At 37.9% G+C, this 25,461-nt stretch overlaps 1 protein-coding gene across 8 annotated transcripts in view; it reads right to left on the bottom strand.

The window, feature by feature from the left end:
* The window catches only part of ROBO1 (roundabout guidance receptor 1), a 704,028-nt gene that overhangs the window by 236,256 nt on the left and 442,311 nt on the right, over positions 1–25,461 (bottom strand). For all 8 annotated transcript variants that reach the window (XM_008631567.2, XM_017731506.1, XM_017731505.1 and 5 more), the window contains one exon: positions 17,160–17,486. In XM_008631567.2, coding sequence (XP_008629789.1) covers positions 17,160–17,486 — 327 coding nt within the window. The remainder of the gene's footprint in view (positions 1–17,159; positions 17,487–25,461) is intronic.

Raw genomic sequence — 25,461 nt, 5'->3', positions numbered from 1 at the left:
ACATGAAACTAATAACAAAATAAACCTTTCCAAACTATAGTCAGGTTATTTATTTTAGATCATTCCCATTAAATCTCCTCTATCTTCTTCTCATTCATGACAATGTCCATGTGCACAAACTGCACAAGGAATTGCTGATCTTGCCACACACAAAGCGAGACCTGCAACAGTAAGGTGGTTTAGTCTGCATCTGAGCTGAAAAATCCTGCAGATCCAAGCAGTAAACCAGCTCTGGACCATGTCTGGGACTCACTTCAGGTGAGAAGCACAATTGGCTGAAAACTGGTGGGAAGAATTTAAAGGGCAAAGCCCAAGTTCAATATCCAAAGGCTGGAACTTGGTACCTCTGCCTGGGAAAGTGTCTACAACAGCGCTTTTAAAGTACAACACAGCCACTCCCTGCAGCTTATTCAACTCTCCCTTACCCTCTCCTTCAACATGTTCATTCCCAGTCTAGGCTGTAAGCTCTTTTTGATCCTGGGAATGCTGGATTTCATTCTATGGTCAGTACAGAGAAGGGTGAAAACCAAGCAAGTTGTCTTAATGCTTTCTTGACTTGCTCAGTATCTATACCTATGAACTGAAGGGGAGGAGAGGGGGTGGTGGTACATGTTTGACATACTAATTAATACTCTTCTAGGAGGGAAACTAAAAACAAAACCAAAAATGCATTAGAAGACAGTTCTTAAAATTATATTTTCATACTGAAGAATTTTCTTACAGATAGATAAGAAGAGAATTAACAGTTTTGTCAGATATCATAATATGAACACAATCAAGTAAACATAAATAAGCCAACAAAAGACATTACAACCAGAGTAAAAGCAATGATTTTTTCCTTGTAATATGTGACTTTTGAAACTCTGGGAAAGGTTATATGTCATATTTTTGCAAAACTTCACCTAGGAAATTAAGTATTTTCTCCTGTTGCCCAGTATAACATAGGCAGAAGAAAAATATATTTGTAAGTGGTTTATACTTTTGTCTATTTAATTTCTTTGAAATAATCATTATACATTTTCAAACAAAAATTTAATATCTTTTTAAAGAATCTCATTTAATTAGCAGAAAAGGGAAGGCAATCTCACACTGCATTTACCAGAACTTTTCATTTTCTCAAAAGCAACTGTGTGCACAAATAAAAAAATCCACTAAGAAAAGTCTGAGAGAGTACAACTCTAAAAAGACCTCCTGGATCAATATCGACTTTCATCAGTGCATCTCTTGATTTCCCCGCTAAGAAAGAAAGTAGTGAAGTAAGCTATGAGGAACAGCTAAGAGAGTTGCTTTATTGCATCAGATTTATGACAACCTGAAAGCTATTACTTTCCCTTATAAACTCAGGCATAGTTTGGCACTGACATTATTTTGAACTCTTTCCATATGATTAAAAGCTGACAGGCTTTGAGGAAGGGGGGGCTGGACGACACATTCTCCAGAGAAACCATTCAACCATGGTGATTCTGAGGCCACTAAAGATACATCTTAAAACACGTTACTAAAAGTACTTCTGGATTTATTTTCAACTACTATTCTTAATAAACAAACCTTGCTGCGAAGACCTTCATGCACACTAGGAAACAGATTATTCAGTGATGTTCAAAGGCTAGAAACATGCAAGGCCACATCACACCATCTTGAATCAATGACCTTCACTAGCTGTCTGTAGAAAGAGACAATGCACAACCAACCTCTGTAAATGTCACAGTGAGAGCATTTGCTTATTTCAAATATAAAACAAACTAAACTGAAATTTGTACTAATGGTGTACAAATGAGAGAACAGGCCAGTGCTGACCACTCTGAAAACACAGACTGCAAAGTATCTAGGATATTTTTGCTAACCATCTAAAATGGAAAATATCTCCATTACTTGGCTTGCTAAATGCTGACTGATGGGATCAAAAATTACCCTGAGCTTTCCAAAGTCAAGTAAGCGAGGTAAGTAACTGAGCACTGCCCTTCCAGCAGGTGATCTGCTGCTTCAGGAAACTGTCTGTCAATGTGCCACCTAATAGAGATGTTTACAGCCCACCTGGAGTAACAAACAGCCCAGAGATCTGATACAACACTGCCTCTGTAACGATATGTAATGACATAGGCTACGAATGTGCAGCAGTTTGATTGAACTTTGGTGTAGACACAGCCTTCCTTCTCAGGTAATTTATGTTTCTTTTGCAAATATTCCATATCAAACCAAGATAATAGTTTGTAGACTTCGTACCAGTCTATTTATACGGACTAATTTAATATAGATCACTTCATGGAGAGATAAACCCCAGCTGGGGGAACAAAAATATGTAAAGAAAGAAAAATAGCAAATAAAAGTGAACCTTAAGGATAGACAAGTTTCTCAAGATAACTAGGTCTTCAAAAGACAAATGAAAAATAGTAGTAATAATAGAGATTAACAGTTCCTTTACTGGAAGTGTGCCCAAGGCTGAGGTAAAAGCAAGGTACAGGATTCCATGAATAAAAGCCAAATATTCTCCCCATCATTAAAATAAATTAAAATCTTTCACATTAGAATTTCCCTTTCTTAACTAAAGAGGAAAAAACCTCAGGCTATTTCTCTATCCTACTTACCAGAAAACGATTAAATAAATGAAAAGTTAGTGGATTTAAAATTAACTTTCTCTCCCCTCACTAACAGGAAGAGCATCTTTGTATCACCTAATGACTGAACACAAATCAGTTTTGTCCTCATCTACAGCCTTTTCTCCTCCCATCTTGAACCAGAATCCAGGAATTCTGAACAGTAAGATTTCCTGCCTCCTTAAATTTATCCTAACATCTATGCTGAAATGGCAGCCAAAGGAGAATCCACATTACACTTCCCCCAAAATCTTCCTGTGCATTACAAACACTCGATGCAGAACTGCAGGGATTTGGCCTCTGCTGCACTAATGAACAAGTTCAGGTGCCCACAGTCACACCATAAAGCCAACTTTCCCCAGGACATATTCAGTACATCCCATAGAGACTTTTATTGGCTAACAAGTCTTATTTCACACCACCACTAATCCTTACCCCAGAACAAAGCTGCAAGAGAAACAGTAATGCTCTACCCGGGAACCTTTTATTATGAATCAGCTCCAAATTATCATGACTATTTTTCTAAACAAAATGGCAAAGCATGCTCCAAAAGCATTTGTGGAATTTGACCATCCTAACAACCACCACTGAAATTGCATGCTAAACAATATTTAGAAAAAATTTTACTACACTACCCAAAGAAATCATCCTACCTTATATTCCACGGCTGTCACAAAGAAACAATTACCTTCCCACCACCATAAAGCCACTTCTCCCCACTGTAACAAAGCACAGCATCTGCCAGCATTAACTTTATTTCAATCCATAAAAAGGGTGAGGGCTTTCAGACAGTACTTTCCGATATATTTTGAATAAAATCCTCTTTCATAACGAGTGCTTCTCTCCCTCTAATGAGCCCTAGTGTAGCACTACTCCTTTCCAAGTCTTGTTGCAGAGGCTCTCTTATTTCCACGCACACCTTGAACTTCCTCAAGAAGGTGAAATCTGTACCATTTCCCAGTCAGTGCCTTAAAAATAAAGCTGCAAAGCCTGCCATAACTTTTTATAGTGACCATATTACTTCTTTTATAGGTGATACAGTAAATCTAAGATACAAAAATAAAATGCACAGGCTCATAAAAGATCTTTATTGCATGCAGTAATTGAAAATACATTTTGTGTTTTATTTTTTTAAGGTAGAATTTCTCTGTGTATTAAATTAACAGAGTTTTGAACAAGATGCCTGAATAAATTTCTGCAGAATTTTTATTTCAAGTGAGATATATGCAAAACTTACATAACGCACACATGTATGTTTAATTAAACAATTTAAATCATAATGCTAGTATATGTTTAATTTAGAAGATCAAAGGTATAAAGTTAAAATGTTTATTACTTCAAGCAATTGAATCTATATGAACACTGACATACCTTAATGTTCCATTCAGTTGCTTCCCTTGTAATTAAAAAAGCAATGCCATGTGTTCCAAAGTTTGACACTCTGCTAGGCTTATAGAACAGCCTACCTGTGATTTTTTATTCCCACTATGCACGTATATTTCACGTTCAGTTTCTACTCATCAACCAGAAGAGTCTCCAATACATCTACAGTGGGAACAATTAGATGCAAATAATCATCAGGCATTAGGCACACTAAGCTATGTATCTCAACAAATCATCTTAGCCAAACTAATACCCTCCAAGGGAAGTTATTTTCTCTCCAAATCATTTAAACAGAAAGACAGAAGCTCAAATAATTAAAAGTCAGGAATAAAGAGATCATTACTCTTAACGTACCTTCCTGTGCTTTAGGTCTCAGCCACAACCCAGTGCTGAACTTAGAGCCATCACCACACATCATCAGGAACAATAACCCGTTCACTTTTATAGGGGTAGAAGTTACCAAATTCCAGAAGGGCTGTTGACACAGCTTCAAAAAATACAAATCCTTGAAAATAACAGATGCACAAAATTTTACCTCGCTTGGACAGATCCATTAAAAATAGTTTCCTTGGTTTCTTGCAGGTAACAATCTCATTTTCAGGCCTGCCCTCTGAGTAGCCTTCCCTTCTCTCCCTAAACCCTCTGGGCAGCATCTGCTTCAGGAGCCCTTGTCCCAAGTTAAGCCACTGCAACTGCAGGGCAGCCAAGTCACATTTCTACACTCCAAAGAACACCAAAAACCCTGAGATCCAGAAGAGAAGGCATAAGGTGCCTCATTAAGGACTGAAACTGCAGGTAAAACAAACAGCACTGACAGAAAACAGGTAAAATTTTAAGAGCCCCCAGAAAAAGGGGAAGAGGTGAGAAAAGTGAGGAGACATGGAGCCCTGAGGGACTGGCACCTTCTGCCACTGGGCAAGACTCTTCGTTTCCTTACACAATCCCAGCTGGCAGATCTGATGAAGCTGAGTGCCCACAGGCTGAGGAATAAAAAAACTTTACCTGCTTTGTGCTGCACACACATCAAGACACTTTTAAACAAAATCTGCTGAGCAAGACTAGCGTGTAACCAGCTCCTTTCAACTGTTTCCTGCTCTTTTGGTGGTCTATGGCTTTTACAAGATGCCATCAAGATGAATTACAGACAGAGACAGTAACTAAAGTCTGGTGAATACCTAATGTCTTTGGATATAGACCAGAGACCAATTCAAGCTTTCTGCTCTCCTCTAACTCTAAAGATACCACACAGAGCTTCATCCAGTCTTGTGTATCAGTTCATTTCAATATAGGAATACTTCAAGCAAACGTTTGAAAAACAAAACAAACCCAAAGACTTAAAAATGCACATTTCCTCATTTCAGTATGATATGGCCTAAGGAATTAACATCTCCCATAAAACAAAAGCTTATTAAAAGCTACCACTCTTTTCCAGCAAGTTGTGTTTCAAGTTCTCTTCTGCCTCTTCTGCTTTGCTTAGATTCACTAAAGAATAACCATGTATTTCTTCAACAAATGAATGTTTCTTAGGAAGCCTAAGTAGTCTGAGCACCAAACTGTACACCTCTTTTCTCATCCTGTGACTTCCCTTACTGTATTCTTAATTGAAGAATAAATAACAGTAGTGAAATAAACTCCAGTGCTGATTTAAATTCCCAAAGCAGTATGAAAGCTTAAGTACAGCAAAGTAAACAGTGTTTTACCTACTGATTGACTTCATAGGCACACGAAGTTATACCTTCTTCAAGCTGTAGCTGTGGTCAGGGTAGCACACATATATATATATACAGCTTAATAGACACAGAATCCCTGCATCTATGGTCATGAAATTATAGTCCCCACTGGCACTTCTATTCAGTATGAGTTGACTTGTAGCCTCAGGTTAACTCTGAACAGTATTTGCTTTAATAAAACTATACTAGGTTGAGCAGAAGTCTCATGTATCCCAAGCTTTTCAGATCTGGAATAATCTGTGCGACTTTTCTGAGCCCGTTCCAACGTCCTTTTTTTTATACATTTGAGTGGATTCACATTCCAGTAATGGTCTCACTGATGAGTCAGCTGTACCTTACCTCTCTGCTTGTATTTCACAGCTCAACTAAACATCTAGTTAGACTATCTAATGTGATTCCAGGTCCTTTTCAGCATCATCATTTCCTTACAGATTATGGTCCCATAATGCAAAACTTCTGAACATATACTTTTCATATTCAGACATATGATGTGGCATTTTAATGCAAGCATACACTTGCCAGGCCATTCAGTTCAAATACAGAGAGTGGACTTAGCTTTACCACTACTGGTTTATCTGGGTTCTTTATCTTGTTAATCTTACTTGTCTTATGTGCAAATCCTGCAAATTGTGACTGATGATTATTGGGTAAATGCATTTTGAGCTATGTCAGTGTACTCTTTCCACCTCTACTAACCCAGTGGGTCTGTGTGTGTCTTTATGGGAAAGGGTCACTGCTTGACTCTTTCTGCAAAGCAGTCAGATAATTTGAAGAAAAATAAATCGGTATTTTTACTGTTAGTTTACACTGCTCTTCTACGGACGAGCTCTCCTCACACTCATCTAATCCTCTAGGAAGACTGGTTTAAATCAGGTTTCTTTTTTGTCATAATTGAAGTCAGGAAAAAATTAAGCTTACTTTCTTCTTTCCAGCAACAAATTATTTAAATGATGACAGCACACTGAAGGAGCAAAACCAGGGACTATAACTGCTAATTACTGCTGCCATTTTCTACCCTCCTAACTTTGAAGCTCTGCATCTATTCCATGACATAGAGCAGAAATATGCATGAGTTGCAATTCTCCCTCTACGACAGGGATAACTAACTGACAGCCTGAAGGCTGAATCCAGCTCTGCAAGATGGTTTTACTTGGATCCCACGATGGCCTAGAGCAAAGACTGCACATCATGTACTGTGCTAAACAATTTGCTTAGCCCACAGGAGAGAGGGAAAGAAAGAAAGGGAGTGAGGAGAAGTAGGGAGTGGGAGGAACAAAAGAACGTGGGTGATGGCTGAGGGGCTAGAATGGAAGCGCAACAGTTCCAGCACTTTCCCACCTTCCCAAGTTGCCTGTCCAGAGAGCAGCTTGAGTGGGGCAGAGCTGGAGCAGGCTGGGTCCTTCAGAGCATCTGCCCCTAGCTGGGCTAAGCCAGAGGAGGGACCACAACCTCACCAGGCTCTCGAGCTCAGACACCTTTTGTGATGAGCTTTTCAGAGATAGTTTTGCCACATCTACTACATAAGCAGGGAAGAGCATGAGTAAACTGGTGCCCCAAGAAGCCCTAGAACAGGGGAGGAAAGCAGCACCACTCCCTCATGGGAGCTACAATCTCTGCAACAGGAGGTCACACAGCTGGAGCAGATAGTCTGGAAGGCCTGGTCTAGGCACAAAATCTTCGCATCCTCTACCACAGAATGAACTAGGTTGGAAAAGACCTTTGAGATCATTAAATCCAACCTGACCTAACATTACCTTAATAGCTAAACCATGGCACTGAGTGCCTCATTGAGTCTATGTAGTAAAGCAACGAGCCTAAATTTGAATTTAGGCGCTATCCCTGAGCATCAGTGAAATTAAAATCAGTGACTCTCATCTGCTTCTCCAGGAACATTCCTGAGCCCAGGAGGAACACAGTAAACTGAAGGCAGAAAAACAAGTGTCCCTGTTTCCAGCATCTCCTACACCACCTACATATTGTGCTCTTTTGGCCTTTGCTCTCTGGGCAACAGAAGGTTAAAGACTCAATCATCTTGAGATATTCATCTGAGACATGAGCAGCTGGCAGGGAGAAAACAAAAAAATAAGATAACAAAAAAACAGGCTCTAGAGGAATAAATCCAGGAAAATGGAAAATTACAAGTTAGAGAACTCATTTTTTTATCCCAGCACCACCCAAATGGGGTAATTTTTGGAACATTTCAAAGGGTTTCCAAAGTTATTGGTAATTAGTGCTAAAAATTGCTATGAACCATTTCACTTAGTCCTTAAAACACAGCAATGAAAAGCAGTCTTGTGAGGAACAAACAGAACTGCAAGAGAACTCCCAGTCTCTCCAGAGCTGACAGATTTTTTTTGTGATCCTCTGAGATCAAGATTTAATTTCTTCCTGCCTCAGTTTTTCTGTCTAGGAAACAGCAAGACCACCTTCATTGCCAAATATGGGCACATTTAAATATTATAAAATGCCTTTAAGAACTTCTTTTGAAACACCTACTTATAAATAGAGGAGAGAGGACTTTTCATGGTATTCTTGCAAAAGGAAAACAATGCTAAGGTGCTGGAATTGAAGTATCCCTTGGTCCTCTTTCTTCTATATAGAGACAAAATTTACTAAAGTAAGCTGACCTTTATGATTTTGTTTTCTTACTTTGGGAAAATATTGTGACTATTTTTGGGTATAAAAACCTAATTAATTCAGTTACCACATTAAAATGAAATAATTTGCAATGCTTACCATCACACCTTTTATTCATATCAAAGGACTGGTTCAGCCCATTAAGAGTGAAAGAGCTACAAATTGAGGAGATTTTTATTGTATTTTACTAGCTAATTCTATTATGGCAGTTTTGAATATTTCAGTGTCCACTTCTTCAATAATTATTATTACATGTCTAATACATTTTATTTTATAAAGAAACTTTGCCATCATATCAAGTATTTTGCCGAAAATTACCTTTACACTGGATTTTATGTTTATTTAGAAAGAGAAACATCTGTAAGTTTTCATATATTTTGAGGAAAACTTGACCTATTAATAAACCAAAATCATAGGTATTACAAAGAGCAGTCTAGAAGACACCACTTTACTGAGATTTTTTTTAAGTCACTTTATCAGTGGAGCCTTTCTTGTTTTAAAACCACACCACATAATACACCAAAGAACTAATTCCACTAATAAAACTGGAGCCATACAAATTCTCTTCAGATAAAGATGTCTACAAGAGAGACTTGCTAGTGTCTGATGAAAAATTTAAGAACAGCATGGTATTCAAGGAATCTGCTTAATTATTGCCATCTTACTCTTGCAGAATTTTTAGTCTACATATTCTGTCTACTTGCAGGTGAAAAAAGTAATCAATTTCTTTTAACATCAGAGAAAAGCCTGCAGGTTTTTTATGAAACGGTCTATCAGTAGTACTATTGTTGAGTAAGGATAAGGCATTGAGTTGAAAACCAGACTTTTAACACTAATAGTTTCTGCCAGAAAAGCATTTACTAACAGGAACTGAGGAACAAAAGCAACCAAAAATGCCTTTGCATCTGGAAATGGTTACCAAAATGGCAACTATGTATAAAGTAGCACAATCACATAACCCTAAGACTTTTTTTTTTCTTTTAAAAACAAGTGTTACAGAAATATTTGACACTTTCCCCTTTTCCCCCCCCCTTAAACTAAAATACTTTAAAATTTTAAATTAATTAAAAACTAACAAACAAGGGGTTTTTTTGTGTGTTTTTTCCCCTCCTACTTATTGTGACATTTTGGAACTGAATTATATAGCATATATATAGGTAACTAATTACATTTCAGTCTAGCCAGTTCTAACACACAGCTCCTCTCCCCAATCAATTTTGATAGCATAGAAGCACAAAGAAGCCCAGTTTAGAGAGTCCACATGTGTTTAATCTTTGATTAATTGAACCAAAACTAAGCGCCTCCAGACATATTTCTTTTAATCACAGGAAAGATATCTTTTCAGTCGCTTTGCTAGTAGGACAGAGTCAGCAGATGTCTGCCGGGTCTAAAGGGAATTTCTCTTTCTCTGGAGAAAACAGTTTAAATAGGAGAGGAACAGACATATGCTGACTATGTACTGCTTAACAGATGACGTAGAGAAGCATCTACTACCTCAGGGAGTGGAAAGGGGCAGTTTTCAAATTAAATTTCTTTCAAATTCAAAGTGATCAGCTGAAATCAATTTACATACAGGATACAAGTCAAGTCAAACAATTCTCACCAAAAGAGCTCACAGACACAAAGATGCAAATCTGTCTTTGTCAGCAGTATGATCTCAAAGAAAGGTTTTAACCTGATGACAGTAAAAAAGAAAAACCAAAATGAATTTCTTCATCATTTTAAACACAGAAGATACTTTTGTTTCCTGGGGAATGAGAATTCAAAATAATGTTTCGTTAACATGGAGTATTTACCAAATATTCTCAATTCATACGCAAAATATATTGGCACACTGCAAATTTATCTCCAAATACTAGCTCAGAAGCAAGTCTTCCAAAACTTCAGAAAAACTTTTTTCAAAGTGTCATACTGGGGAAGAAAGCATCAGAACAACCAATACATGAGGATTACGAGTCAGCATTTTACTTGTCTGACTTTATACTTCTCCTCCAGGCGTACGTCCTGCATCACCAGCTAGGAAATGGAAACACTCGTAAAAATAGGAACGCTCTTCGCTTCGTCTAGTTCTACCACGATGTTTTGGGGGAGGGAGGAGGAGGAGCGCTGGAGGTGGGGGAAGAGAGATCAAGACTCTAAAGCAGAAACTGGGAGAAAATCTATTGGACATCTATTAGACAAAAACACCATATAAAGACTCCCTTGGACCTGAGGAAGCTCACAAGCAGGAAAAAAGAGGAGATAGCCAGTGGCGCCAGTGAATTTGATAACTTGCACCAAGGAGTTCCCTCCAAACTCTGCTTGAGGCTCAGCCATGGGCACACAGGCTGGAGGCCTATTAAACAGCACATCACTTAGTGCTGTGGGAAAGGAGAAGAAGCAGCATCAGACACCGAAAATAGACTGTAGTACCAAAGCCTCCTTTTCCTTCTTCATGCAATTAGGATATCTGTTGTTATTTGCATTTATACTTGATGCTAGCAGTCCAAATTGTCTTCCACAGGCCTCTGAAAAGCAAAACTAAGGAGAACTTCGGTATCAATTCACTATGGTGGCTGGAGTCAAGAAAAATACCTCAATAGTTGTCTCAGGCTCATGCTTGAAATAGTAGAGCCCTTCAACCTGAACAACTCTGATTCAATTTTTTTCTCTAAAACTAACAACTTGATGACGAAATGTGCAAAGCACAGCTTTCACCTCATTTTAAGAGCCAAATCCCCCAGTTTTGGTTCAAGGTTTCAGATAATCTTTTACCCATAAGAGCTGCCATTCCACAAAAAGACTGCCACCACGTTGTTTGATTAATGAATTTGCTGAGCAGCACAGCAATTTCTGGCAAGAGTATAAAACATCCAATTTTGCTTAATCATCCATCCCAGCATGGCCATCATAACACCCTAAATTAGTCATCAGTTTAAGAATAATCTGTTTATTCACAGTATCACAACCCATCAAGAACTCTACTCCTAATTTCCTACGCAGTTTCTGAGAAAACACAGACATGTAAAAACAGTTTTCAGGCAAGGTGTGCATTATTTTGCCCTGATCTTGGCATGATTGCATTGAATAGGACCCTTTTATTTATGTGCTCTGTTTTCACAGTGGTTGAAAGTCTCATGTAACAGCATTCATGACAAATTTTCATTTTTCAAGTATTGTTGTTATCCACTGACAATAACACTCACCTGTGAACTCTTTTGATACAGAATTAGCTATAATGCTCAAATATGTTGATGCACATCCTCAGTGAAAGTCTTCACAGTCTGCTTCCAAAATCTAGTGAAACTTAGCACTTCAGATGTAGTATGAACAGGCTTCCAAACATCCCCACAGAACAACCAAAACCCTGAAATACGAATCTTACAACTCATGATTTTTAAGACTTTTAAGAACTAATCTTACAAATTTCCAAATACATACAAGCTGCATTTTAGATAATAAACATGGAAATTTCCTTTAATAATAGACTTAGATGTAACTGTAAAATGAAGTTCTGCCATACCAAACTTAGAAGCACATTTAAGTTACGGCATTTCCAGTCAAACTTCACTGCTTTGGTTTTCTCTAGGTTCTGTTTTGTTTTTTTTTTTTAATCTCTAGGGTTTTGTTTTTTTAAATCTGTACATAAGTTTATTCCTTAATGCAAAAATTAATCTTGTAACCCTCTCTAAAGCATGCACAGCCAGTAATTCTATTATTTTATCCATTTATTTCATGAGTGCAGCCAAAAGACCCCAAAAAGAAAGACCTTTTGTGACACCTTAGAACTAACCACATACTTGAAACAAAGCCCTGACTTTTGGGAGGCTTTGCCAAATAAAATTGTAAGCAACATAAACAGCACATGTTTGCCATGCACATGGGTGCCTCAAATGATGGAAGTTCTGATGCGCATCCAAAATGTTTTATTCATTGTCATGCAGCTGAAGGGAGTCACCTGTTGTTTGTCCCATTCTCTTAACACACCAGTGATTACACATAAGGTCCATTTACACAAATTTAATTGTTTGACTTTTGACAATGTTGCATAACTTGCAGGTAGTAACACAAACAATAACACAGGAAGACTGTATATTGCCTAAAATTAATGCAAAGTGAGGAAGAATTTTGCAGCTATTTGAGCAGCTCATATTCTGCCTAACAGGAAAGTGAACTACAGGGAAGTCATCACTGATCTTCAGATTCTATAATCTTAAAACTGTAACAAAGCATTTTTAAAACTAAACCAGTCATCTAGTATATATTGAAGATTATGTTATGATGATGACAAAGCTACACGTGAAAGAATCATGCCAAGTACCCTGGTCATAAATATATCCCTTCTCTAAAAACTCACTCTGACAAGGCAAGGGGTGAGAGGAAAAAACTTTTGTGGTAAAAGAGAAATATGCTTGTCTCAGAGAAATACGATTTGCAAAACAGATTTGCAGAGCCCCTGACTAGCAAACATAACCAGCTTCATTTGCAGTCTATTTTTTCTTAACAGCCCAGAAAATTTCTACAGCAGGGAAAGGAAGATGAATATACTCCTTGCAGCTATTGCTGCCACTCTCGACATGAGTAGGCTTCTACAAAATTGTTACTCAACAGATATCTGCACGATCCAGAAGTACAATTTTCCTCAAAAAGGAATTACAGAAAAAAAAAAATTAAACACTTGCATCAAACTATCACACACCAATAGCTGAATTTGGTGTTAATCAGGTGGATCCATTCACCAGACAGTCCTGAGAGATTCAAACATATGAAGCAGCTTGCAGCCACTTTCCAGTCGGATAATGCACTTTTTCAAAACTGTATTTCTCTACTCTGAAAAATGACTTTGTTTTCCAGCTGTTTATGTGATAGCCAAAACAGTCTTCAGCCTTTACTCTGAGGCTGTATGATTCCACTTTCTTCTCCCACCTGACATTTATAGAGAGAATTAGCCAGCTTCATTTTGACAGGGACATGCCCTTTTCACATTCTTTGGGACCTTTCACCACCAGAGAACATGTCACTGGTAGGCAGTAACCCAAAACCAGCTACATTCCTCCAAAACAAAACATGGAGATAATTTAAGCAGGTCTCCAGTGATCAAAAGGCTGAGTTCAGGAAGTCAGGAAGAGGGAGGGAAATGGGACTTGGAAGAGCCTCAGTCTGGAGGATGCCTCCAGCCTGTTACCTGATTATCCCATCGCTCTCCCCTTCTGGGCTACACTGCAGAAACTGCATGCTTCTGGAAATTAACTCTGAACACATACAGCCAGTCTCCATTTCAAAAAAATTCTGGAAATGGGATTTCAAATACAAATGAAACCAGTCAACTTAAAAAAAAAAATTAAAAATCCCCCAGTTAAAAAGGAGTTACATCACTTGTTTGACTGACTTGCAATTCCCATTTCTGTTGCCTTCCTTTTTATGCCAATTGATCTCCTTCCCATTTATGAAGATATTACAGATCCAAATTGCAAAGAAAATGTCATGTAATATTAAATTACAAAGCTTCTTTGCACAGAGCTGTGTAAAAGAGAGTAGTTTTACTACTCTCTAAAGTGTCTGAAAGATTTTAATTCCTGAAATATCAAGTGGCTGGCTAAAGAACATGTTTGGTAGATTTAGGATACCACTCTTCGCCAGCCAGAGGATCACCTTGTTTTTTAAGGATTTTTAGGGGATGGGGCATAGTTTCAAAGAAATAACCATAGAAACTTAAGGAAATACAGCTGCACAAATACTTTTATATAAAATAAAATAGCATTATGGAGAAGATATAACAAATCCTCAATACTGTGAGTAGACACACGACATCTTCAAACATTCTGGAAGGGCCACAAGAGGCAGAGACTGAATACGAGACTTATTTAATTCAATTTGCTGATAATAAATGGTATTTAGGTCATGTTCAATGGTATTAATTGAGGACTAACACTATCATTACTGAGATATATATCAGTGGAAGAAAATGCAGCACCCTCTGGATTAAATGACATGCAAATGTCAGTCAAGTCACCAAAGAGAGGTTGATGACTATAAAGTGACAAAGCACAGGGAAAACTACCTTCAGTTCTATGATTTAAGTCCCTACTCCCTTGTGGTAATCAAATCTAATGCTGTTTCGCAAGCTTTTAAAATACACAGGTATTTAAAAAGATAAAATGGCTTTTAATACAGTGCAATCTTCTGAAATCTTTGTAGCTTTGAAATCCCACTACATTTCCTTCTTTGCTACTACGGAATCTATGCACAGTGCGATTAAGGAAAATGTCCACCTAATCAAATAGGCAACAAATTCTCTTTGTGGGCAAATCTCAAAAGATGAGCATTGAAACTGCTTAAAAAGCTAAAAAATAATTGCAGGAAGGCATACAGACATGAAAATTTACTTTAATATTAACCTGAATCTAAAGTCAAATGTAAAACATCCATTGAAAATGTTATTATATGAGATGATGGAAGAAGGGTGATAAATTGCCTATCATGTTGTGAAACAAACTGGTGCAGACATGAGCTGCCTCTTCCAGGGAGAGTTAGCAGCTACACTGCAAAACATGATGCTGTTTCCTGTTTCACAAAAGGTTTTTGGGTAAAATTGCAGCATCAAAGCAAATAACGAGTACTCAATGATCTTCTGTACTTTGTGGAAAGTAGGCACCAAATAAAGGCAATTTGACTCTGTAAACCTACAAAAATTAAACTGTAACATAAGGATTTCTAAACCAGCAACTGTGTATGACTAGAGGTATACAAATGTAAATGCTCTGGTGCTCAGAACAGGTGTGCTGAGAACTAATCAGAGCAGTTTGCTGATTTGCAGCAATCCGCTGTGAACCTAGCTCCAGTTTATAATGACGATAGCATTACCCCTATAATGCAGAGCTTTTTAATTTAATGCAAATTTATTCCAGCAGCCTTCAACTCTTTCCTTGTTCCTCACCTCTTCTGCGCTATTTAAAGTGTTTTGGTGCTATTGCACTGTCACATCACTACCTTTTCTACTAAAATAATAACCTTTACTGTTCAAATTCTTTGTCTATGGTGTCCTGGTATGCAATTAAAACTGTATGCCATAATACCTACAAATTTTATTTCCAAATATTAATTGTGATTTTCTTTTTTCCCTGGCAGCACTGTTGGTGGTTATTTTTTGATACTACCCCTTCATACAAGAGCTAGTGAGATCCGCTTTGAGGTGGATTAAGAATTTACTGCTACACTATTGTTAAATGGTGTACATTTACATGCTTGTAAGAAGATACTTTTTTGTCTTGAGTGTTGGCAGAAACTCTCAAAAAACTTGTGACAATATCGGTATTTTGCATTCAGACCCTGTTGGTCAGACTCTCTAGTATAATCACATGAAAATTACTTGAGCCAGGGGTGACAAACACATTTAACAATTATGTACCAGTTGAATTGCTGCATGCCACAGTGCATCAGCCATTGAAGAGTCCACCTCACGTTTCTGGGTTCTGATGAAAAGTTGTCGAAGACACAGAAACACTACGTGCATTTCACACATTGCTTCGAGGTACATCACAAACCAAAAGAATGTGAAATAAGCACAGAACATTAAAACCCATTCTAAGAACCAACATGAAGTGCTATAAATGAAATAGCAATTAGATAAAAATCAAGATCTTAGACATTAAATGCCCACTCAAAATTACACTTAACAAGATTACACTTTTACTGGATAAGCATCCTTCCAGCTACCCAGACACTGATTACTTTTATCACTAGAAGTGGTTAACGAGGAAACAGCATGATCTTAGTCATGTATATCCACTTTGTTATATGTGAAGCTTGAGATCCTTCTGGTGTAGTTATTAAAGTCCTTGGGATTGTCTTAAATATGCAAGACTAGATGGAGGGCTCAAGCAAATGCACAAATTTATAGTTTATTCCTTGGCCTTCGGTGAGACTTATGAAAATTTAACCTTTCTTCCAAAATTATACACCAACGGTGGCACTTAACTTATCTAAGAGATAAGAGCCTCTTCAGAGCTAGTTAACAACATGAATCATTCAGTCAACAGAGATCACTGTTTTCAGAGTGACTCACCCAGTTCTGTGCTGCTCTTCAACAGGACACCAGGTGAATTGCTACACATTACAAAGGAAGCCTATAAAAGCCACTTCAAAACAGATACCTAACTTTGAATTGCAAGGTTTCCTCTCATACTTCAGTAACCCCCAAAACTGATTTTTTTTGACCTACGCTTGGCCCTCCATACAAATGCTTAAACCACTTTAATGCACACTCTCTTCCTCTAAAACAAGTAGAGTTTAAAGGATACACAGGAAGAGATAAGCATTACAAAGTGATGCGAACATACTTGACTGCTCCTTCCATTGGCCAAATACTTAAAACCAGAGAGATAATTTTGTGGGCCAGTTCCTTCAGAGAAAAAAAAAAAATTGTTTCTAAATCTGCCATTCTTCCTAGTGTTTATTTGTGGAACAACAATTACCCTGTTAGATCAAATCGTGGCTATCCTACCTCCTATTACACACTGTAAATTGCATGGTTATCTGGAGAGGAAAAAACATGTATAAATTGAAACTAAGTGTACAGGATGTTACAAACAGTAAGCAATCATAATTTCATGGAAGCATAAAAGTAGTGAGCACAAAATCATCTGAACTTCTCCAGTGCTATGATACATCTTCTGACTCTCCTATTTTCCTATCTCAGTATAAATAATAATTAACCGTGTAATTCCTTCATTGCTTTTAAGTCACTGCCTCAGAGGCAGCTCACACTTATTTTTATCTTCAAGTAACATCAAAGCAAGCGGCTCTTACCAAAGAGTGGGGGGGGGAATGTACTTACTTGCCACCTCCAGTGATGCATTGTGACTTACAGCTTCCCCGAGGTAATTCCTTGCCACACACACATAGACCCCTTCGTCCGGCCGGCTCTTGCGCCCGTGCACGATGCGCAGGAAAAATAAAGATCCGCTGGGCAGCAGCATCCGGTGGGAGCGTGGATCATCCTTGTCCGTTTCCACCCGCTCGCCCCCCTTGTACCACTCGATGGTGGGGGTCGGCCTTCCCTCTGCTTTGCAGTTCAGAGTGGCTGGTTCTCCTTTGGAAACAATCAAATCGGAGGGGTGTTCCACAATTCGAGGTGGGAAATCTTCCTGTCGAAGACGGGAACCTGCAAGGTAAAAATGTAAAGTTTTCTTAGGGAATCACTGCCAGGTACAGTCACGGTCTCGTAGCATAGCATTTGATAAGAGCAGCTATTAACATCCCAAAGTGTACAAAAGAAAAATGCACTTCACTGTGTGCAAGGTTCTCCCAGGTGAGTATGTTCAAAAGCATTTTTTCAACAGGGGACCTATGTTAGTGAACTGCCATATTCCTAAATCACATCAATCTTTACATGGATCTATTCATGTACATAAATTTATACATACATGCATATGCATATCTAGAATTACAAAAACTAGTCCTACAGATACTCCACAGAGATCAGACCATCTCAACCAGCAGAACTGGAACTGCTCTAATCCATAACCCAAAGCCATAGTCAACCTCATGCAGCCTTTCAAAAAGGCCATTAATTCATGCAGCGTCTACAGAGTAACTTAACATTTCTACTGCCCACAAAGTTGCTTTATTTCACTACTACTACTACTTTATTTCACTCTGAAGTTCCCTGTTACGTAGTGCATAGAGGTGTAAATGCATGGAGGGCCTGAGGGCTTCTTATGCCTCCTGCATCAAGGAAAATTTTACTTTATAAAATTCTAGATATCTCCAACCTAGAAAAAACTGAGACAAGAGTATCCAGAAGAAAAGAAAAGTTACAAACAAAGAAGATACTCTTCCAGACAAGCTACTCCTAAACAAGATGCTCTTCTAGAAAAGCATTCCATTTCAAACTATTTCAAAATTCAAGCTGATAACTGGCATATCAAAAAAAAAAAAAAACAAACCAAAACCACCCAAAAACGAACAAAACAACCAAAAAAGACCAGCCAAACAAAACAAAACAAAACAAAACCCCAACCAACAAACAATAACAGTCTTCATAGATATATACTACAGATGAACGTAACAACCAACTGGGTACTCAAGAATTCCAAACTGGGAATAAACAGCTATCAAAACTTTCAGGGTTTTAAAATGTTGACTCATATTCAAATTACTGTTTTCCTTATTTCTCTAAGCACAACTTTGCCATGGATAAAAATTAGTCTCTTGGGTCACTAATTCCTGATTATTAAAATCTCAGATGCCAAGATTCTTTATTAACATTAATAACATGGGGTTTGAACAGCTGCGAAGCACCAGAAAGAAACACAAGATCTATTCACTGCAGGTTAATAGACCATAAATTGATATGGAAACAGGGAAGGGAGACAAGAAGAGGAGTGGTCAAGGGACTTCTGTTTTAAATATATGCCAAATATGTCCCATATATATACATATATATATGTATATGAAATGAAAATATTCTAAAATGTACAATTTTCATTTTATTTCACATTTTCTTCATCTCAAGATAATTATATGTTAAACTAATCAGCTAGCACTGCCACACACTCTCAAATCTCTCACAGTATGGCCAGACTACACTGAAATACATTTGCATTCTGTATGTAGCAAAACAGGGTAGTTTTACATGAACATTACAGATCATTAAATACAAAACATTTCAAACAGCAATAAACCTACTCTTCAGGTAAGGTTTGGGTAGAGAGAACAGAGCCAAGGAGCTTCCAAACCCTTTTGCTGGCTACACACCCCTGCACAGCCCAAGTCTGCACATCGCTCCAAACCCAGATTTTAAGCAGCATCTCCAAGAGGTTTGGCACAGGCCAAACCCAGTGAAAGGAGAGCTAAGAGCACAAGTAAAGAAAATTGTGCCTACCAGCACTGGCCTTTTGCAGCAGCTAAAAAAGCCTCTAATATACTTCTGTGTTCCCAGAGAACACGTCCCAGTCACTGCAAAGCTGCATTTGTGTCCATTCATCCTGAACTTTTACACAGCTTTTGTGAAAAGCCCCTCATTCAATACTTCTGCCCTCACATTTGGGCTCACCAATTTCAAATCCCTCTTTCCAAGGTAGAAATGCCTAGAGAGGGATTAAAAACCTTATTTTGTTTGTATTTTTACTCTCTTCCTATGTAACTCCCAAGGAAAGGCATAGAAACAAAGGATTATAGAGCTAAAATCAATTGCTCTAAGTCACTCTGGAAAAATAAAAAGCCAATTTCAATGTAAGATGTTTAAAGGCAGTTAAGAATTCGTTTAAAAACCAAAGTTTTGACATATGCTCATATGTACCATGTTTGTATTTTCACAGGCAATGCTAGCCAGCCAGCACACAATACAGTACAAGCCTCCTATTGTTTCTTCCAGCCTGGCCCAGACCACAAATAAATGAAATACCATTTTCAGACATATTGTATGCAAGCTTTCCACACTGACATTTAACTGGCTGTACATGTACTTCAAGTACTGTACAGAATGAAAGCATAAAGACTGACCTCTAAACTTTCTTGAAAACTGAGATTCAAAACCCTAAGCAGGGGGGGGGGGAAAATCCTTCAGGATCATCCAGGAATGCTCATATATATTTTTATCTTTGCTGGATATTACTGGAGAAGATAAATGACAGAAATGTCCACTAAATTATTGGGGTTTTTTTTTAATCTTAGCATTTTATAAAGTAACATTTCTCTAGCAAATTTCATAAAACTGCTTAAATCGGGAAGGGACAAAAGTAGCATGATTAGTTGACTGGCACATAGTGAGCATTAACCACAGATTCAGTGACAACTGCCTGAGGGGTATAATGGCCTTGACAGGCAAGTTACAATCTTTCTACATATCTACACATTTTTCTTTTTCTTTTTTTAATCTTTCTTTTCTTTTAGCTAGTTATTTAAGCTGCATTTACGTTTTGTTGAGAAGAAGCAGCTTCAATTATCAACATAAATCTTAGAGTGGGCACCAATCCTGTAATTTTCCTGTCAAAAATCCTTCCCAGAGGATATTTGATAAAAAAAAACAAAAAACCACCTCTAGAAGCTGAGCACCTAATACATACTGGATCTGCCATTAAAAATACAACAGAGCTGCTTTTTCTTTCCCCCAAAGATGACAGCACTGGGTTATAGGAACTAACCAACTTGTGTTCTCTGCTTTTATTACAATTCAAGTATTTCATAAAAAGTCAACTGGATGCCACCAATTAAAGCATGCCATACTAATTATTTCATGCTGCTACTTAAAAGAACAATTATATGAAATCATGTTCCCAGTTTCTTGGACTGTGTCACAACACTTTTTACAAGAATTCAAACAATGACATAAACAGATGTGAAGGTTCAAAGACAACTTGCATTAAATGAATAGCAAACTCACAGAAGCTAAGATTTGCCTTTATTCCCACCTTAAAACTTCTTGTTGGTAGCATATGCAAACAAAACTTACTGAAAAACAGCAGAGAGTGTATTTAAATATGAAAGCTGCTGCTACCAGGGGTTCAAACACTGTGTACCCCTTGTGTACAAACACTTTCTCCTTCAGGGGGAAAACAAAAAAGTTTTGTGCTATTGGAACAAACTGCATCAGTCCATCTAAACCTGAGCTCATATGCATATGGAAAACCTCATTTCCCAAGATCTATATATCTAAATAGTAATTTATCATAAGTATTATAAAATACTGCGTGACAGACTGCATCCTTAGCCAAATTCCTGAGGGCCAGTATAGTCTTGGCCCAAGTTCTTTTCCACTGCACAAATACAGCATTAACACTGATTTTCAAAGCACGAGAACCTTGCTCTTTTTTTCTCATTACTGAAACCCTATGTAAGATCTGAGTAACTGGCCTAATTGCTATCAAAGTTATTAGTAAAATGCTAACAAACAAAACCACAAGTTAAACAGCAGTGTTAGGTGATCCTTGCAAACAATTATACTTATTTAGAACCTAAGAGCTTCCCCAATTCCCCAGTGTTTCCTGTACTAACTTAACATATTTCAGAAACTTTTCAGGAAGTGGAGGGGAGTATCTTTGTGGTTTTATGGAAGTTGACTGGAAAGATGTTCCATAAGTCTCTCACTCTAGTGGTTAGAAATCTTTGCCTAATCCTCAGGTTAAACATATCCCCAAATAGTAAATACCTTGTTCTCCCTGTGCTGAATTATAATTATAAAGTGCCCTATAATTCAGATCTCTCCACAAACTTCTTGAAATTTTATACCTTTGACATGCAATTGCAACCTTTTCCTTTTTTACCATCCTCTTGGATTCTGTGTTGTTGCTGCTCTTAAAAGTCACAAACCTAATTTCATCTGGTTTTCCCCTCATAAGATTTGCTCCCCCTTTTCCTTGTCTTAAATTCTAGTTTGAGTTTCTCCTTTTTGAAGATGGAAAACCCAAACCATATACACTCCAGAGGCAAGCAGACTTCGAGTACCATTTCAAGCACACACTGCAAACCAATATCACATCATGCTACAGGGCAAAAATAACTACAAGATAAATCAAAGTACTTTTCTGAAAGTGGCTTTTCCACCCCTATACCTGCAGCTAACCTAACCTACTGGGTTTGCCTTGTTGCACAGACAACAAATAATTTTCAAGGAGAAACAACAGAAGTAGGAAGATCCACTGAGATTTTGTCCCATTCATTTTCTTTCTCTCAACTTCTCCATTCTTTTAATATTCCTATGCTTTGTATACTACCCTTGTGCAGCTTCAATAAAACACCTGATTTCCTGAGCTTTGATGTCTACAAGAACATCACATATCAAAAAGCAACCATTTTGACATTTCCTTTTCAGGTGTTGCAGTCGTACCTTCATAACCAAAGATATGAAGTAATTAATAAAGACAGTGATGCTGGGCCTATTTGAATTTTCCCAAAGTAGTCAGCTGCATTGGAAGAGAAATTTCACTGTCTAATTCTACTTTGCTATAAAGCAAAAGAGTAAAAACTGCATTTAACTGATATTTCTGAAACACTGATTGGAGAATAGCACTGGTGTCACTTTGGACTGAGGAAGCAGGTCTTTGACAGAGTTTTATTTACAACAGCTGTTCATTTCTAACAACAGAGCATTAAACATATATTCTAGAAAAACAAAGTTACACTTTTTACCTAAATCCTGCCATTATTTTGCACAGTCATAACTGTGAACATTTCCAAAACTCTTTCAAAAGGATGCCACCTTTACAAACAAAAATGTTCACCTGCAAGTGAGAGAGTATTCGCACACTAAGGAGGAAAAGGCATAGTTGGAATGTAACAGCACTGTCGCATCAGCTGATTAATGCCCACCCGGGACTACAGGATTATTGAAATGCATTTCAAGACATGGTAAATGGTTCCAAATACTGATCTGGGAATAGGTCCAGCTCTTTTCAACAGATATCATAAAATGTGACAAGCAAGGCTCTGACTTTGGATCAGAAATGCACTATTTCTTTTGCTGAGAACACAGAGGAAAAGAGGTGAGCAAGATGTAACTGAAAAGAAAAGCCCTGAACACTACCTGATCACTCCCACCAGGAAACCACACTGATGTTCCCTGAAAAAGAAGTTGTTCTTATCTCAGTTTACATCAATTTGTCAAGGAATCCTTTTGTTTCCCTCCCTTAATCGCTACTGAAATTTCTGTTCCTAATAATAGATGAAATTATTAAAATATTTTCCTTTTAATTATTTCTTCCACTAAGGGATATTTTGGGGTAAAGCAAGTTGTACTTTAAATATGAAATCTGATTACAAAATGTGGGCCATGGTTTTTAAAATAAATTTGTAGACACCCACAAAATGTTTTTCCTGCTTAAAAAGACAGCAACAAAAAACACTTCAACGTTAAGATACCATGAATTACAATTGCATTTCTGTCATAGCTACCACACTATCAGGAGATGTCAGAAACCAATAATTTACTGTACACTTTTGGCTGGAAAAAAACCCAGGGTAATGACAGAGCGCCTGGAGTTTTAAGCCACGTCTGCCTGTCTCTTTGAAATAAGAGATTAAACGGGAGCTGTACTAAAAATGCCTCAAATCCAGACTGATCTCGTGCCTGGCTCTTACACTGAGAGATGTAACCCAAACACTGGAAGCTAGAGACATTCAATTTGCACAATATTCATGACCTGGTCAACTGAACAGGAGCTAGTTGCAGTATTGTAGCAATAGGCTAAATAAACAAAGACAAAAGATAATTTTTTAAGAAGTTTATATATCATTGGTGTAAATGGTTTGTTTCTTTCTGTTCCTTATTCTGCAGTAATTCTGGACACATGTGATTACGTCAGAAAAAGCCGTAAGTGTCAAGGCAAAAAGTCTTCTGGAAAGAGGTATATTATCTTAGAGTTATTTAAATACTGTGCCTGGTGGGAATGGGGAAAAAAACCTGGCAAATACGGCATTGCTCAGATATTAACACTGAGTCTCCATTTTAGTTCCTAAAGACATATTTCCCAGGGGATGCTAAGAGAGACTTGCTCTCTGAAATAATCACTTTTAACAAAGGAGCCCGAAGTGGCAACAGTAAGAGTCATGCTTCAGTTTCTTAATCCAAAATTAAATTCAACTCTTCCAAATTGCTCTCGAACAAACCACTTATTTTCAAGAGACTCAGCTTTACACTCAATCTTTGTTACACAAACACATGCTACTGGTTTGTGCAGCAGTTAGCATAAATAAGTCCTGACCTGGTTATTCATTAAATTAACTAGAATATAAATTTAAAATAATAATATTTATATTGCGTCATGTAAGAGGCTGACATTTACATAAAGCCCCAGGCAATAGTTAATGTTCCCAGGGTAAGAAACTGGTCAGTTTTATTTTTTCTTTCCCTCAGTTTTGTTTTCTGGTATGGTATTTATCTCTTCTGACTTTGGTGGATGCTGGAATAGTCTGAGATATCAGTATCTAGAGCAGTGACTTTTGAAACTAAAACTCCCTCAATAAAAACAACAACATCCCACACCAAACTGCTAAGTTGGGAATAGTATTTTCCCTTAAGGGAAACGTTAATGAAATTACAGAAATACCTTCATTAATAATGCAGAATTAACTATGACCCAGTGAGCAACTCCACTATATTCAAAAACAAAAACAAGCACAATGGTAATAAAGCCTATTTCATTACTCCTTTTGTCTTTGAAAGGGCTGGAGTGATGCTGGGAGATATTTTCCACACTGGGATGACACTGAGAAGTGCATTGCAGCAAGACTGAGAATGGCTGAGCTGTATGTGAAGGCAAGCTGGTCTCTGGAGATTTGGATGTGACAAGCTGGCAATGACCACACCAAACTGCAGGATGAGTGAGGCAGCGAGGTCAGGCAGGTACACAAAGAGCATGACACTGTGGGAGCTGCACAGGCCCTGCAATGGCTCTCAAGAGCGTAAGGGAAAAGAAGTGGCAAAGGATTATGGAAAGGATGCAAATGTTAAGTAGAGCTGAAGTAAAGAGACACTGGAAGACCACTAGGGAAACAGATACTTGAACTATATTAAAGTAATAGGATTTGATGATAATTGAATAATTCTGTGGACAACAGAGCTAGAAAGATACTGAAAATGACCACTGGTTAAACAGAGGACTGGGGACACAGTGGGAAGATCTGAGACAGCTCAGAGCAATCACTTCTGCCCTGTCCTCCTCCTTCCCTGGCAGATGGCATTCCCTACAAAGGCAGGACTGACAGCTCTGGTCTGCTGTCAGCAGCTTGGGAAGAGATGAGAGAGTAAATGGGAAAGTGCAGGGACTGAGGCTGGTGTGAGTTACATAAGAATTGCCAGTCCCAGGGCTTGGTTTTCTATTGAGCAGGGAGGGAGGGAGGAAGGATTAGGAAACAAAGAAGAGGCAGTCAGGCTCTCCTCTATCTTCAATCGTTGTCCTTGATCATGTTCCACCCCAGACTAGAAGAGTACCTCGTTGGCTGTGAGTCACTGGTTTGCCATTTGGGACAGGAAAACAGAACTTGAGGAAAAACAATGAGAGTGCACCAAACCAAAGGAGGACTCGTAGCTGCACTGAAGGAGCCAAACGAACTTCCAATTGAGTAACAATGCCTACAACTCAAAATTATGTAGATACATTATATAAACAATTATTACATTAATATAGTTATATGTTTTA

This window comes from Corvus brachyrhynchos, unplaced genomic scaffold (assembly GCF_000691975.1).
Source record: "Corvus brachyrhynchos isolate BGI_N302 unplaced genomic scaffold, ASM69197v1 scaffold152, whole genome shotgun sequence".
NCBI lineage: Eukaryota > Metazoa > Chordata > Aves > Passeriformes > Corvidae > Corvus > Corvus brachyrhynchos.
Note: the sequence above shows the minus strand (reverse complement) of the source record. Positions and strands in the feature narration are given on the sequence as shown.